Here is a 15,694-nt window from a genome sequence, read left to right as displayed (position 1 = left end):
TTTATGTAGAGCAAGTCTCTCTTCATTGCGCAAGTAAGTTAGTGAGCCAATCCCTATAGTGCACAGCAGGAAGTACTGATCATTTACGGAGCCGTACCCTAGACTTGAGTCACACTGATGCCTCTTGGTTAACAGAGAAACTAGAGGGGAGAGGCAGAAGGGAAAGCCAGGGGGAAGGGAGGAGGCCGAAGCCCCGGGAGCTCAGCATGCAGCCAATACCTGGATGTCGTATACGGGTTTGGAAGAAGGAATGGCAGCAAACTGTCGGTAGTCAAACTTCTTTGACGACAGGGACTAGAAGGATAGCAAACAGGAATGAGCAGAGGTCGAGGGGGAGAGAAAAGAGGAAAAGGGGGGGGGGATTGGAGAAATATAAAAAGGAGGGGCAAAGGATGGAGATGGCAAATGTCAAAAGGAAAGTGAATAAGGGAAAGGGATGAGGGAATAGAAAAAGGAGAGTAGGGAGGCAGAGAGGCTAATGGGTGATTCAAACAGCCAGCTGTGGTATATGATTTGAGAGCAGTGTGTTCTTAGCTCCCAGATTGGCTAGAGTGACAATGAGCAAGATGATGGATTAATGCAAATGTGATTTGAAACAAATCTACTTTTTCCCTTTTCCCAGCATGTAAAGCAACGATCTTATTTGTTGCATTTCTTAACTTTCTTAAATAAAGCTCTTCATATTGAAGTCAGTGTTACAGCTTTGCTCAAATATTTGCTGACTCCAGCTCTCCAAGTCCGTTCAAAGGATGCAGTAAACCGTTCACAGTGACACAAAAGCCAGAGGAAAAAAATCGGTCAAAAACAAAATGGACATTAAGAAAAAGGTTTAGCACTTACCAGCCGGCCCGGAGAGGTTACTCCTCGAGGACTGAGCTCTGTCAGAGGAAGACAGATGTGAAGTTAACAGAAAGGCAAGGAGGGGTAAGGATGAAACAATAAGCTTTCGATTTATTTTGCAGTTAAGTATAGATTTATACAGTACTTTTTAAAACAAAAGTTGCTTCACAAAAATAAATTTGGCAGGATGTTAACAGAAGTAAAAAAAAAAAAGAAGAAGCAAAACATCAGGGAAAAAAAGAAAGGGAATATAAGTTAGTCTTGAGAAGTTTCTTACAATGTAATTAAATTGGATGATTGAATAGTAAGTATATGTTTCCACAGTGTACTTATGTTAACTGTGTCTCTGTTGGGTCTGTCCTTGGCATTTTAATAATATGCATTTGGTGTAATGCATGTATGACCTTTTATATATTTGTTTTAACGTGTTGAATCAAATGAGGTAAATATTCCAAAAATGAGGGGCAAAGACAGGAAATGCTTAGTCTCCCTGAACTTTAAAGTTAAGAGCTGGCAACATCCAGTACACAACAGTTCGCTGACCTTGAGTCTGTCTGTCACTATATTAAGGAATTTACACAAAGTAATGACTTAAAAGAAGATGCTTGTCATGTAAACAGGCTTGAGCGGTGTGAAGGAGAGCAGCTTCCTACCTTCCATAGGTGTGGGAGAGGGCGTTGGGGCGGGCGAGGGCGACTCCGTCAGCTGGTCTAGTGTGCCGCGTTTCTTCCCATCCCGAGACTTGGCGATGACCATCTGCGCTTTCAGTGCATCCTGCTCCAGAGACTTCATTCTACAAGAGAAACAACCACCATCAGATAAACGATAGTAGAAAATAAGGAAAGAAATACAGAGACAATGACAGAGGCACACACGCCGCTACAGATGGGTGTAGTGCCGCTCGCTACTAATTTTGGGTGCTCCTTGTCCTGGTTTGCTGTCACAAACAACCAGTTTAATTTAATTGCACAATAAAAAAGGGAGGCATTCCAGGAAAAGGACTACCTACTGCTAGTAGGCTTACCCTCAACTCACAAATAGCTTGCAAACTTACTGTGGGATGTGTGTTAGTACAAATAATAGTATGGAAATCAAGAGAACAGCAAGGCGCAAATGAAAAAGAGTGCTGCAGGGAGGAAGAGACAAGACAGAGAATAGAGAGAGGGGGAACCAGAGGAAAGGTAGAAATGGAAACAGCAAAGACGTGCAGAAGCAAGACAGCACTAGAAAGGCAGTGGAAGCACTGTCACAGTGTTGCTGCGAGTGCTTGCTTGGACCTTTCCGAACTCGGCCGCTAGCAAAATACCCCAACGCCAAAGCACCCCAGCACACCCCCACGATGCCGTGCGTCTGGCCCTGGTGGCTGGGGCCGAGGAGCAGACCTGAGCTGGGAGGCTGCAGAGGAGGAGGAAGAGATGGGGGGCTGGGGGGCCTCGGCCGCGCCCTGAGATGCCCTCACTCTGGCCTGGTAGAGCCTCTTAGCCAGGTCCTGCTCATACTGCCTAACATCGTCCTCTAGGCCACAGGGCCTGGGCCCCCGCCAGGCCAGGGAGAGGGACAGACAGGAGGAGGGAATAGGACCAGAAGTGCACCAGGAGGAAGGAGGAATATGAGAAGAGGAAGGAAAGAAAGGCATAAAGAGAGAAGAGAAGAAAACCAAAGAATGGAAGGTAAAACACTGACACATTTAGAAGAGCCAGGAATAATAAATAAGATCTGATTTCTAGACATGAAAATAGTGAAGAGAGGAGACGGACTAACCACACACACAGGACACAGACTTAGAACTTATATTTGGGTTCACTGCACATTGAACCTTGTTATCAATCATTATGACAAACTGTTTATCAGGAAATCTGGGACACAAGTGTCCCCAAGGTTTATAGCACATGTACAGCTCAAAGTAAACAAACCTTTCCCCTCTCTTCCCGCTTCTGACTCCTACTTGATCCAAATTAAAAGTGTAAAACAAAAATATGATATATAATTTATCTATAAACTATAAGTGTAAACCCACTTTGGTATAAAATAGATGAATTCAGGGGGAAAGATGTGAAGTGGTTCAAAAGCATTGAAAAGATCAGGTGAAATAACGATGGTCCCGCTTGACCCCGTTTATCAGCCGAGAAGTTACTAAAGGCCGTTACAGTTTGTTTGAAAAATTGTCTCTAGTTTATATATTAATTTATAATAATTAGAGGTTTAGTCAACTGATAGAAGTTTTCAAATAAATGTCTTAATATTTCAGTAAAAAAAAAAAAAAAAAACTTTAAGAAAAAGTTGCTGTATACGCCAAGATTTGATTTTCTATTATCACAAAACACAACTGTTTTGACGCAATCAGTTTTGGTTGTAGTAACTTGTGAAGTATATTTGCCAAAATGTATGCCATTTCTAAGACAATGAAATGATTGATAAATCAGCCAACAATGACAATAATCACGAATTGTTAACATGATGGTCATCAGAAATGTGACAGCGACCATTTTGATGTAAAAGTCTAGCTGTGTTTTTACTGGGTTAATTTATGCTTACAGATTTATTCTTATAACCAATGCCAAACTGCTATCACACTGCATTAAAGCGGGTTTATCTAACTATAGAATTGGTAACGGATACATTTTTCCTTTTAAACATCCCTTTTAATATCAACGTACTAGAAATACACAGGGTGAGGTAAAGTGAAAGCTTTAAAAAATTTTTTTAAAAAAATGCACAAAAAGACGGTGCTTATTTACCGTGCTGCCCTCCACATGGCTCTCTTCTCAGCCTCCAGGGCTCGTTTCTCAGCAGGGGACAGGTCCTTGTCGAGGGCCACAGCCAGCTCGGGGCTCTGCATACGGAGTCTCTCTTGATGTCTGCGCTCTGCTTTGGCTGTGCGGATGGGAGCAGCCGAGTCCCCGGGGTACACTGGGATCAGACTGACAAGACACACAAGTAGCAGTGATGACTACAGTGACAAAAACAACAGCAAAGAGACAGTCAAAGATGTTGCGTGCAATGTAATTACCCAGTCATGGAGTTGGGCCTCTGCTCCAGCCTGAAGCTGTCCTCCAGTGAATTCCTCTGAGACTCTCCTTTACCATCAACAGAGGAAGGCCTACATACAAAAATTTAAAAAATAAACTATTAGCAAAAGAAATTAAAAACAACGTTTAAAGCAATAATAATAATAATATACAACTCGTTACCCTGAGCTGCCACAGTAGCTCGGTGGCGTGACGTTGTAACTTGGTGGTGTGGCACAGTGCTGGGATGGGCTGGATACTGGCTCCACGCTGTACTCCACTCCATCCAGCAACACTTTGCCAGTTGCCTTCATCTGCGCCACCTGTTTAGCCAGGTCCTCTTCCTCCTCCTCGTCCTCGTCTTCATCCAGCAGGTACTCCCGCGCCCGCTGCTCAAACTTCCTCTCTGGGCCCAGATAAACGGACACAGAGTTGTAAATTTCAGTATCAGGTTAGTCAAGTCAGATGTTTTTTATTAGTTACTAGCAAGGGATGCTCAATAAAAAAACAAAACATAGAAACACACCTTCTTCCTCCCGCATTTTCTTGAGGTCATCTTCTCCAACAAGAGACACTCGAGGTTTGGGTTTCTCTGGTGTCTGATGCTTCACGTCAATCTCAAAATACTTCTGTCTGTCCCTGAAGGAGCGCTGCTCTGGGCTGCCCCTACCGCCAGGAGAAGGACTCTGTATGGCAACAACAAAAATCAAGGACAGAATACAAAATTATAAAAGATAATAATACATAAGTGCTGAGATTGTAGCACCTGAAGCACCGGCGATAAACAAAACAGACAAAACAGCTAAATATACGCCAATATTTGTAAAAAGAAATTGCTATTTGCGTTATTGCAGAGCCATTTGCCAAAAGAGCAGAGGATATCACGAGAGATGCCAAAGGAGAAAAATATCACCGACCGAGAAGAAAGAAACAAATTAGACATCAAAACAGAACCCAGCACCATCAGCTGATTTAAGATCAATGAACTGCCAGGCCCGTCATTGACAGAAGTAACATGGCTGTGTCCCAGCGTCTGGGAGCAGAGACACCACCACCGATCAAGCCGAGCACACCCAGACAGAGAACAGGGCTGCTGTAGATGTGGCGGAGGCGGTGGGTACCTGCAGGTCCCAGGACGGCCTGGAGAGGCGAGGCACTCCTGCCAGTCTCATATACTCCCGACGGTCAGGTGAGAGGGAGGCCCGGGGGGTCAAACCCTTACCAGCTCCCTCCTGACCATCTATGTCATCATCAAACACCTCGTTGTTCAACTCAGGCTGAAAAGGCCACATAGGTCGTCACCAGACTGTCAGACTGAGAGCCAGTATGTAATCACAGTAAGCTTAGAGCATATCTAGACTTTATTTTGTTCTTGCAGCTGCATATTCAGTATTCAGCAGAACACATTACACAAGTGTTCAGAAACTCCTCAATGTTGAACTGGCTTCTTAAAAATTATTGGGGCTAACTAACTTTAAAACACACCCTACAAATGGACTAGAAAATCTTGCGAGCGAAGCAACGTTAAGGCTATGATTCTGATTTTGTGAACACGTAAAAGTCCAGACCTTGAATATAATACGATCCTCACTTTTTCAAATGTACTGTAATTTCAAGAAACAGATAGCTGTGCTTTTAATATTTATTTGCTCAATTTGTTCACTCACCTCTGGAGAAGGTTGCTTTGGATGGAAATTGTTCCTCACACCGTACAGGTCCTGTTGGGCACAGCAGGATGTAAGTAACGTTAAGTAAACTCCGACTGAGGACAAAGACCGAGATACAGAGCAGGCAGACTGGATTAGCATCTGGGATAATATGTATATATAAAAAAGGGGGGATTGGATATTAGTACAAGAGCCACACACGGATGGACGAATGGATCAAGACCCAACACCAGTATGACAAGATGATGGCACTGGAGTACAAAAAACCAACGATGAACGCATTCCACACGTCACAGCACGTCACAGGCCCCCCCCCCAACACGGCGCAGGCTCCTTATAGGTCAGCCTGCTCCAGTCAGGAGGGAGCAGGGGGGCGAGACCAACCAATCAGCACAGCATGCTTTTGTCGTTGTGACCCGGGGGAGTCCGGGCAGCACGGCCTACCTGTGGCGGCTCCAGCACTGCCAGTGAGCGAGGCACGGCGGCAAACGCCTTGTATGCCTGCTTGACATTCATGGGGAACTCGTCGGGCGAAGTAGGGGAGGGGACGCGAGGCTGCAGGGGGGAGGTTTGGGTAGGGGGAGCATGGAAGGTGGGGTAGGTCCATATGGTAAAGGAGCCGAGGGGAAGAAGAGGAGATGGGAAGGACGGACAGACAGAGACATGGAGGAGAGGACAGACTATGAAAAAAACCCAGCAAAGTTGAAGAAGACTGTGGAGGAGAACAGCATGGTGGCTGGTTTCATGTGAGAGAGGAGAGGAGTATGCCAGAGAAAGACAGACAGTAGGACTTGGAAACTCCAAAGCCATGACAGACTTTTTTTTGTAGGAGCACCTTTGTGAAACAAATAGGAAGACGTGAGATGAAATCATAGCTTCTTCATTATTTACCTATCCAACTACGCTGCTTGCCAAACAAATACACAAGTGGAACATTTCAGAAAGCTGTAATTATGAGAAATGATTTGATTCAGGAGCTCAGAGTTGGGCTGGACGCTCCGTTTGCAGGTGCCGGAGGTCTGGAGGTCAGAGCCTGCAGAACCTGCACAGACTCAACTCCACTGTGCATTCAAATACAGGTCTTCCTTTTCTTTGGTTTTAGCCTCTTTAGAAACATCACATATCGGTGTCTCTGCTGCACTGCTATGAGACAGTGTTTTGGGGCTGTGCAATCAGAGGAGGCGGCACAGAGCGGAGAGTGGATAGAAAACAGCACTATGTGGTGGTGAGGGGTCTTACAGAGGTCTGGGAGTTGAAGGGGGAGGGGCCATGCTGGAAGGGGTTAGGACTGTGTCCGTCTGGAGTGGCGGGGGAGGGACTCTGCCGCACGCGCCCGACTGGCTGGATGGCACCCGGTCTTGTCTGGAGAGGAAACAAAATATATTTTATGGAAGAGATCAGTCAAGGCAGTTTTGTTCATTTAGCCTAAAATCACACATTTGCTTCCCAATCGGTTTAGCACGACAATAAGGGGGAAAAAACTTTTATTCAGACATAAACTTAAGGATGAATGACAACTCAAAATGAATAAAGCTAATGGTGGATATGAATCAGAGCTAATTTACCATTCAGATTATTTGTCCATGGGGTTTTTAAAGCTTAATAATTATAAATAATGATCTTCTTTTTTTTTTTTTACCTCTCATTACAACCACCCAGTGTCCTGCAGAAAGTTACTCTAGATGGAAAAGCTAAAGTAGTGTGAGAGACTAAAACTCATTTTGTCTTTAGGGTTAGGAGCTCTTTGAGATTCTAATATTCAAACACTTTAAATGCCTAGAAATCTTAAAAGTAATGTAACAACATAAGAAACGCATGAGAAATACACTACGACGTAAAGAGGTGAGTATATTGGCTTGATACATTGGTTAACCAGTTGGATGAGCCCAACGTTAATGTACTATAAAGGTTATTTTCTGAACAGCTTGTTTTCAAGCTCCACAGGCACTCACTGATGATGAAGTGTTGTCGTTGGCGGTAGGAGTGGAGGTGTAATGAACATTTGCCTGCAAAAGAAAGTGAAAATAAAAACAATGACAATGAAATAAAAACCCATGGATCGGCACCATCTACTTGAGTTTCATCCAATACAGTCGCTACTTTTCAACTATTGGATGACGCCAGGCCAAATAAAGACGCTATCAAACAACGCAAGACCACCAAGGTTCGCCTAAATTATATACATAGTATTTGTACTACACTGCTGCACATTTTATTTTGTTATTGTCCTGTGAGAGAATATGGTCAATATGGTCAGTAAAGACATTAAGGACAAAAATCTATTTCTGAGTGCACATCCAACTGTCTGCATGAGGCAATGCATCAGTAATCAGCTGACCATGGAGAAGCACATGCTTTTCAGACTGGTAGGACTGTAGCAGACACGGCAGCTAAAACTAGTTGTTTTATTAACCCTTGTGTTGTCTTCCTGTGGACCATGCAACTTTTTATTTTCCTGGGTCAAAATTTAACATTAAAACTTTTTTTTCAGCGTTTTTGGTCATCTTTTTAGAATTTTTTCTCAACGTTTTTGTCACTTATTCTGCGGATTTTTTTCAGTTTTTTTTTTTTTAAACATTCTTTTACATTTTTTTTTTCAAATGCTATAAAATTTAATAAAACACCAAAATTCAATGAAAATAGTGAACTGATAATTTATTTTAGTTGTGAAGAGTGTCGTATGGAACCATCCACGTTATTTGTTTTGACAATTTGGTTGAAAGAAACCCACATTTCTGATAAAGAAACTTTTTGAAAATTGGTCAAATTTGACTTGAGGACAACAGGAGGGTTAACAGACTGAGGGCTCAGAACAGCTGACGCAAAAAAAAAAAAAAAATCCAGGCCAGAGCAGAGAGGGCCACAAGACCCACTTACAAAGCGGGTCTCCCTGCCTGCATACAGGGAGCTGTTGGAAGAGTGGTCGCTGGGCTATGGGTGGGAGGAAAAGTTTAAAAGGATCAACTGTAAAATACCTCTTCTATGGTGATAGAAATGACTCATGGAAAAGGAGAAAATAAAGTAAAAGGATGGTAGTGTTAGCGCTGGGTGTTAAGGCTGCTCACCGGTTGGATCGTGGGAGAGTAGGGTGCTTCCCTGATTGGGCTCTCCGTCCTGGTGAAATCAGAAGGAGGCGCCTGGAAAAACAAAGATCAAACACCAAAAACACACTTAACAACTGCTCTTAATTTCACTCTGTGCACACAACAAAGTAGTAAAGAAATACCAAAACAAGATTCACTGGTTAGTCCTTATATATAGAAGTGATTATGTAGGAAATTCAACCAACAACAATCTCTTGCTGATGAACATGCACTTTTCTGTGTGTTTTTGCCATAGACTCTATGGCATAGACTGTAAAAAATAATGGACTGAGTTTCCGGGTCTGAAAATGCGAAAGTGCCTTAAACCTGCATTCTATCCAATTCCAGCAGGGTTGCAAAAAGACAGCTTGCACAGAAATCTATGAGAAAATGACCCTACTTCTCACTTGATCTATTACCTCAATATACATTTTCATAATGAGTTTATGGTCTCAAATGCTATTTACAAGTCTTCTTCAATACAGAATTATGTTTTTTTTATGAAATTATGGTCCCATTTATTAAAAAAATGATGATAAAGCAGGGGATGCTTTCAGGCGTGGCTACCGGCTACACGCCGACCTGTCAATCATGACAGAGGCTTAGCAATGCTAACCACGGTCTATATTAAAATAGCCGTCCGCTTGTTTTGGGGTGCAGTCCGTGTTTACATCTTCAACTTTGACCCTCTCACTGTGTGAAATTTTGGTCACCTAACGGTCTCGTTTAGCGTTCGGAAGCACTTTGCCAACCAAGCTAGCTAGCTAGCGTTAGCTGGTAACTTTAGGTAAGGTAAAGTTTGCAGATGTTCTGTACTGCCATACATGCAGATGAACGGCGCCAGTACCCAGAGGTGCGCGTTTACTCGCCGGCAAAACTCTGCCAGATGACTCGCTTCAGAAGGGTTGGAAATGGCCAACTTTTCCTGAAACCATACATAAACACTGGTTTGACTCATGGATGTATTATAAGAGGCTTCTAAACGGTAGCATTCTCGAACACCCATGAACAGCAGTCCACAAACAGACGAGTGACGACACTGCTGTTAGGTCCATTATTTTTACAGTCTATGGTTTTTGCAGGTCATGTTCATTCATGACTTATGACTCCTCGCAGTTGTTGGGACAGACATTCCAGTCTGTCCTGACTATGTACCGACTTATGTGCCTAAATACCTCACGAGGTGCCACAAGCTGTGTGCTCACAGCAAAAAACATGCACCAGTTCAGCTAGATGTTATACTGATATTAATACACACAACCTAGACACACTTCTTTAGAGAAAAATACTTTCCTTATGAGCCTTTTTTTTTTTTTTTAAACCACATTAATCCTCCTGTGCAATGAAACAGTAAAGCTAACATTTATAAATCAAAGTGTAGGTATTTGATCCAGCGATGCAACTTATGTTCATTTTCATTCTTGATTATTCAAGATAATAGTGGCCATTTCTTCGGATCCATTTGCACGACTGTTTAAAGTTATAACTTCCGCAGAGCCTTAACAGAGCAACTGTATGATCCATTTCAAGGGACACAAGTGAGCCAAACAACAAACTGTGCACAGTAACACACCATGCTGCCTCCAAACCACACTCAGGCAGGCAGCTTGCCTTGCTGAACAACCAGGGCTGAAGCTGGCCTTGTTTCCCGTAGCCCACAGGAGGCCCCGACAGGATCTGCTCCCCAGGTGGACGACCCTTTCCTTTGCGATTGGCCACCAGGAAAGGGTTCTCTTTGAAGCAGATAGGCTGAGAGTCCACCAGGCTTTCTTCTTCTTCGGTGGAAAATGTTGATGAATTAATGGTTGTTGATGAGCCAGCACTGTCAGTAGCGGCGGTCCCATTAGGGGAGAACTGGGATCCATTAATGTAATCATGCTCTGTGTTCAGACTTGGGCAGGACTCAGGGTCCATTTGGCTGAAGGGTTTTGTGGTGTGGCCTAAGCCAAAGCCCAGAGGCTCTAAAGGGGCTCCGTACTGGGCCTGCAGGGGGGCCTCCATGGGAGCAGTCAGACTTACAGGAGTAGAGAACTGGACAGGAGCAAACAAAGAGGGAGGACAGATACAGTAAAGTGACACTGATAATAAGGAATAAGGAGAGGAAAAGCTTCAACCACTCACTCAACACACTAAAGGAAATTATTATTGCTATGGGATCTGAGAACTTCCACCACAATTTTAAAACTGGCTTTATTTGAAGGTAAAACCTGTGTAAAGTAAATTTCTGGTGCACCCATTTTAATCCCTCCGCCTTAGCAATAAACAAGCCGTTCCTTAATGTCGCGACTGTGGTTTTGTGGTCTTTTTATTTTTTATTCAGGCATGGGCACCGTTTTAAAAGTATCGTTTTAGCACTGGTAAAAAAAAATAAAAAAATAAAAAGGATACCCAGCCCTTCTGCTGCTATATGCCACGAGACACATTACTGCAGTCCAGGCTCTTGGCCTCAGCCTTAAATAACCATATTATCAGACTAGCGAGACATTCAGGCTCCAGCACACCTTCAACTCCTACTGTACTGAACATAAAAGGACAGGTGATGTCACTGTAGGAGCAATGTTTAACTCAACCCATGTAAAGAAACCTGATACTGTAAGTGCAACCACAGACGTGTCATGTCCTCCTAAAAAGCCTCAAGTTAACCCAGATAACTAACCAACTTTGGAATCTATAAGATGTGTCCTTGACATATCTGGTGTTAATCAAAATAGCCGGACTAAGAATACAACAAGCATTGTGAGGCAGCAATGTGCCTCCCCACATGCTGACTATAAGAGTCTGTGGAGGGATGAGGGTCAGTGGGATGGAATGTGAACGAGTGCCCCTTTGGCTCTGACATAAACTGTGAGGGACAGCTGGGGTTTTGGTGTGAGAGAGGAGAGCGAGGCTGCTGGTCTGCCAGCATGCCGACACACTGAGCTAGCCATGCTGGGAAACAGTAACTGAATCATTTCAAACTCATTGTTTGTTTTTAGGATTCATCTTTGGAATTGTTCAGTTCCTATTTTATAATATTTGGTGTTAAATGTTCAACTGAATGCCTGTCTCTGTCTTGATAAAGGTTGGTTGACTGTAAACACCAAGGACAATGATTGGGGGAAAAAAAATTCTAGGACTCTATCGTTTGTGTCAGGGATTAGACGATATGTTGTATTTTATGAATATAATACAATGTTGTCAATAAACCAAACCAAAAGTCCCTTCCAAAACAATCGTACAGTACCCTTATTTTACTCTCAACCATCTCATTTCCAGGCAGCTCTGCAGCACATCATGCATATCACCTCACTTCTTATAAAAAAAATATCACAAAATCAAATTAAACTTGTCACTATCACTTAAATAAAAAACACTGCATTTGGCTTTCTAATGATTTCAACATGAACTATCTCTGGTTTTTAAGCTAAACCTTTGATAACAACATACAGGGTCACTGTGATACAGTTTGAGCAGGACCACGTGTGCTGGTGCAGCAAATCTAGCTCTAGCGCACCGAGCATTAACAGCTGCATATGAAATGTAGGTGAAGTTCTATGACGATCTAAAAAAGGCAGAGATCTACAAGTAGGGCACACAAACAAAGTCATAATTCCTGTCCATTTAAAGTTTTGTGACCCAAATGTTAATAAAGAAACAATAAGGATACCTTTAGTACTTGGTATAGTTCAAGGATGAGTATTTAAGAGCGAGTTACAGAACAAGCAATGCAATCCTTTTGGTGATAAGGTTTCAAAGAACTCTGAAAAGTCTAAGCTAAGTCTTAGACCGAGTCAAAATCATAAAATCTTCCATTTGACACCTAACACAGACACACGTTAAATCAAATTAAATGGAGAGAGAATGAACAAGACAGAAAGAAAGAAGACCCTAAATATTAACACTAAAGTCAACTCTCTATACTCACGGTAAGATGGGAACAGGACAGCGCAGTATTTCCTTAAACTTACTCCTCTGAGGACTTTGGGAACTGAAACACTTGGTCTGTTCCTCTTAGATGACACCCTCCCACCCCGTCTAGCACCCTGCCCACCCAAGAGACTCTATCCAATTCAGAGCCAGATGCAGGTTTAAAATATCGCAGAGGATAGGCTGGTTGATAGCGGGCAGCTGTCCCCTTCCCCCCCATCTCGCCACCTCTTTCACACACTCGCACTCTTTTTTATCAACCAGACCAGTGCCTTCCCTTTGGCCATGCTTCCTTTTCAAAGTCCACCTCCTTCTGTACCTTATAGATACTTTCTTTCTTCCACAGCCTCTTGAATTCTTTTTTTAAATTTTCTCATCTTGAATCTTGGTCTTTGCTTTCTTTTTCCAAACTTCTTGATCAGTCCTTCACCTTTATGTTATTTCTTCAATCCGGCTTGATCGCATCTGCGCTCGTTAATTGATGTAGGTCACAATTCCATTACTCGGAGATGAAACATCGTATGGGTTTGGCCTTGGAGCCACCGTCATTAATGTTGACTTGGAGTTTTGCACATACAGGGAGGTTAACATTCCTGCTCCTGGAGGGGCAACTGGTCGGCTCTGGGTCACTCAGTTTCCCGGGACATAAAAACAAGGGATTCCATGAAGAGGTCTATTCTGACCCTTGAAGGCCATTTCCAACATAGCCCGCACAGAAATACCAACAATTTACAGCTTCAGAGGATTGAACTCTTTTTCAAACATGGTGAGAAATGACTCATAACAGTTAATGTAAAAACCTTTGTATCTTCTACCGCTGCCAGAAGACATTAGAACATAAAGAGAGACTTACCCTGTTGAGCTTCTGCAGACTGGTGGTGGGCAGAGCAGCCAGGGTCTTGTAGTCAAGTTTTAGAGGTCCAGTGCCCATGTTCTGCAGAGATATAATAGAAAACAGAGGCTAGAAGGGCACTAGGCCGAGGTTTATCACACATCAATCACAAATCTATTCAAAGTGAAATATTTTTACTGGAGGAGACTATTTATAGAATTGTAGAGAACCATTCCTGTTAGGGCTGGGAGGATATGTTTTTGTCCGAAATGGATTCTTTCACGATACATGGGTGCCGATTCGATTTGTATTGCAATTTTCATTTATTGCGATTCGATAGTATTGAGTATTGTGATTTTATTTTCCTTCTTTAACAAAAACAAAAAATGGAATAATACACTTCTAGAGACAATATATCATGAGGCAATTCTAAAAAATAATTGTTTTCTTAAGAACAATGCACATCCCATGTCAGTCTGACATTTATTTCATTTGTAAAGAAGTACATAACATGTATTTTCTGCTTTCTGTCGGTTTTGCTGGAAACTAATATGATGTAGTCGCCATCAGCAGTACCGTATAAACAGAAAATATTTAGGTGAATCATTGGTTAAAAAAAAGGAATCAATTTAAAATACCCCTAATTCTTGGATCCACACTTCTATAGTAAATGTGAACTGTACTTTACCTGTAACAGTAAGTAAGTACTCAACCTGGACATGACGTTCTCCACTAAAACTAAGCCATTTTAATGTGGCTCAAGACTTATTTCTATCAGAAAACCAAAAACAGAGGATATATTTCCCCTGAAAGGGATGAACAACATGGTAAACTCCTGTGGAGGTAGTGCCGTGGTATTTTTGATCAGACTGCCTTTTTGCACAGACTTCCAGGAAGGTTGTCTGCAGACCTGCCGATGAGGAGTGTCTCACCTCAGTCTCCTCTTCTAGCAGGCGAGTTGCCTCCTCACGCTCCAAGCGCATACGCTCCTTCACCAAGAAAGGTAGGGGAGGAAGAGGAGAGTACAGGATGGGAAGAGCCCCGACCACACACAGCCACACAGTGATGCGATGAGAAGATGGAGAATTTACAGAAGTGGAAAGAAGTGTTACAGAGGGTGAAGTGGAGAAAAACAGTGGAGAAGTGGTATGGAGATGGGATGATTGGATGGTTTTTTATTACACCAAACATACCAAAAGTAAAAGAGAGATGAAAGAAAAACAGAAGGGAAAGAAAGGATAGAATCCGCACACATTAAAAAAAAGTACTCTATTCATTAGCTATGGGAGCAGAAAAAAAGCATGCAAGGTGGGACATTGCAGGAATTGTTCTGTCAAACACAATACCTACACAGGGTGCAGAGGAGAAGCTTCATTCACTCGATATCAGACAAACCTGAGATTCTGCATCTAAAAGCTCCACCTTACAGTATCGTGCACACTTGTGTTCTGCATTTTGTACGAAGAAAAGATTTTTATTCTCCGGCCTCGCTGTATTGCTATCTTTCCGCTGATTTGACAAATACAGTTTCATCTCTAGCCTTCACGAAACAGTCGTGGATTTTCACTTACCACTTTTTCCATCTCTTCTCGCTCCCACTGTGATGTCTCTCTCACCATCTCAGACTCCTGGAGAAGAGCGAGATTTAAGATCCTTACAGTCCCAATAAACAGCCTGTAAATCTTAGCGCAAGAGTCATTTAAACCAATGCAATTGCCATATGAATTATTGCAGAGGAACAAAAACTAGCATTCGTTAAAGCAACAAGCCCCTACATTCCTTTTGTACAGGCAGTCTCCCAAAAGCTCATCTGAACAAAATAAACAACTGTGTTGGCACTTCCTGGGTGCTGCAGTAAAATGATTGGTATGTGCGGCATGTATGGCTTGGAGTGAGTCAAACTCCACTGTTGTTGAAAACTCCACCTGCTAACACCAAACTGCTGTGGAAGCACAGTGTTGGGGACAGAATCGCTGAACAAAACAGCTGATTCACGTGTTGACTTGACCACCGTCGTTGCAAAATCGCCAAACTGATTCCCGCTATGTGGATGAAAGGGGTGTGCTGCGTTTCCTGGTGTACAAACCAACACAGTTCCCTTACTTAGCGCTTTTGGGCCTCGTCCGGCCTGATCAGTGAATGTTTGCTAAATGCGCACAAAGTACAATAACCCTGACCTTAACTGCAAAGATACTGTTAATGTTGGTAATTAACATAGTGCATAATCTGTATTATAAGGTGGAAAGAGTACTAGAATATTGTACTCCAGTAACAGTACTGTTACTTTAAAGAAATATTACTCAAGTGAAAGTAAAAGTACTTGTGTACAAATTCACTTAAAAATACATGTACACACTA

General features: G+C 42.6%; 1 protein-coding gene across 16 annotated transcripts in view; it reads right to left on the bottom strand.

Annotated features, from left to right (window-relative positions):
• Positions 1 to 15,694, bottom strand: part of scrib (scribble planar cell polarity protein) — a 68,923-nt gene that overhangs the window by 4,939 nt on the left and 48,290 nt on the right. For 4 of the 16 annotated variants that reach the window (XM_039790420.1, XM_039790424.1, XM_039790421.1 and 1 more), the window contains 18 exons: positions 14,908 to 14,964; positions 14,269 to 14,325; positions 13,358 to 13,438; positions 8,581 to 8,652; positions 8,393 to 8,446; positions 7,468 to 7,521; positions 6,755 to 6,877; positions 5,960 to 6,070; positions 5,516 to 5,566; positions 4,970 to 5,125; positions 4,375 to 4,534; positions 4,032 to 4,254; positions 3,851 to 3,940; positions 3,579 to 3,761; positions 2,223 to 2,369; positions 1,494 to 1,633; positions 841 to 878; positions 220 to 294 (listed from right to left, as the gene is read on the bottom strand). In XM_039790420.1, the coding sequence (XP_039646354.1) occupies positions 220 to 294; positions 841 to 878; positions 1,494 to 1,633; positions 2,223 to 2,369; positions 3,579 to 3,761; positions 3,851 to 3,940; positions 4,032 to 4,254; positions 4,375 to 4,534; positions 4,970 to 5,125; positions 5,516 to 5,566; positions 5,960 to 6,070; positions 6,755 to 6,877; positions 7,468 to 7,521; positions 8,393 to 8,446; positions 8,581 to 8,652; positions 13,358 to 13,438; positions 14,269 to 14,325; positions 14,908 to 14,964 (1,872 nt within the window). The remainder of the gene's footprint in view (positions 1 to 219; positions 295 to 840; positions 879 to 1,493; positions 1,634 to 2,222; positions 2,370 to 3,578; positions 3,762 to 3,850; positions 3,941 to 4,031; positions 4,255 to 4,374; positions 4,535 to 4,969; positions 5,126 to 5,515; positions 5,567 to 5,959; positions 6,071 to 6,754; positions 6,878 to 7,467; positions 7,522 to 8,392; positions 8,447 to 8,580; positions 8,653 to 13,357; positions 13,439 to 14,268; positions 14,326 to 14,907; positions 14,965 to 15,694) is intronic. The other 12 variants (XM_039790425.1, XM_039790431.1, XM_039790427.1 and 9 more) reach the window with 11 other exon arrangements.

Source organism: Perca fluviatilis, chromosome 22 (genome assembly GCF_010015445.1).
Source record: "Perca fluviatilis chromosome 22, GENO_Pfluv_1.0, whole genome shotgun sequence".
Lineage (NCBI taxonomy): Eukaryota > Metazoa > Chordata > Actinopteri > Perciformes > Percidae > Perca > Perca fluviatilis.
Note: the sequence above shows the minus strand (reverse complement) of the source record. Positions and strands in the feature narration are given on the sequence as shown.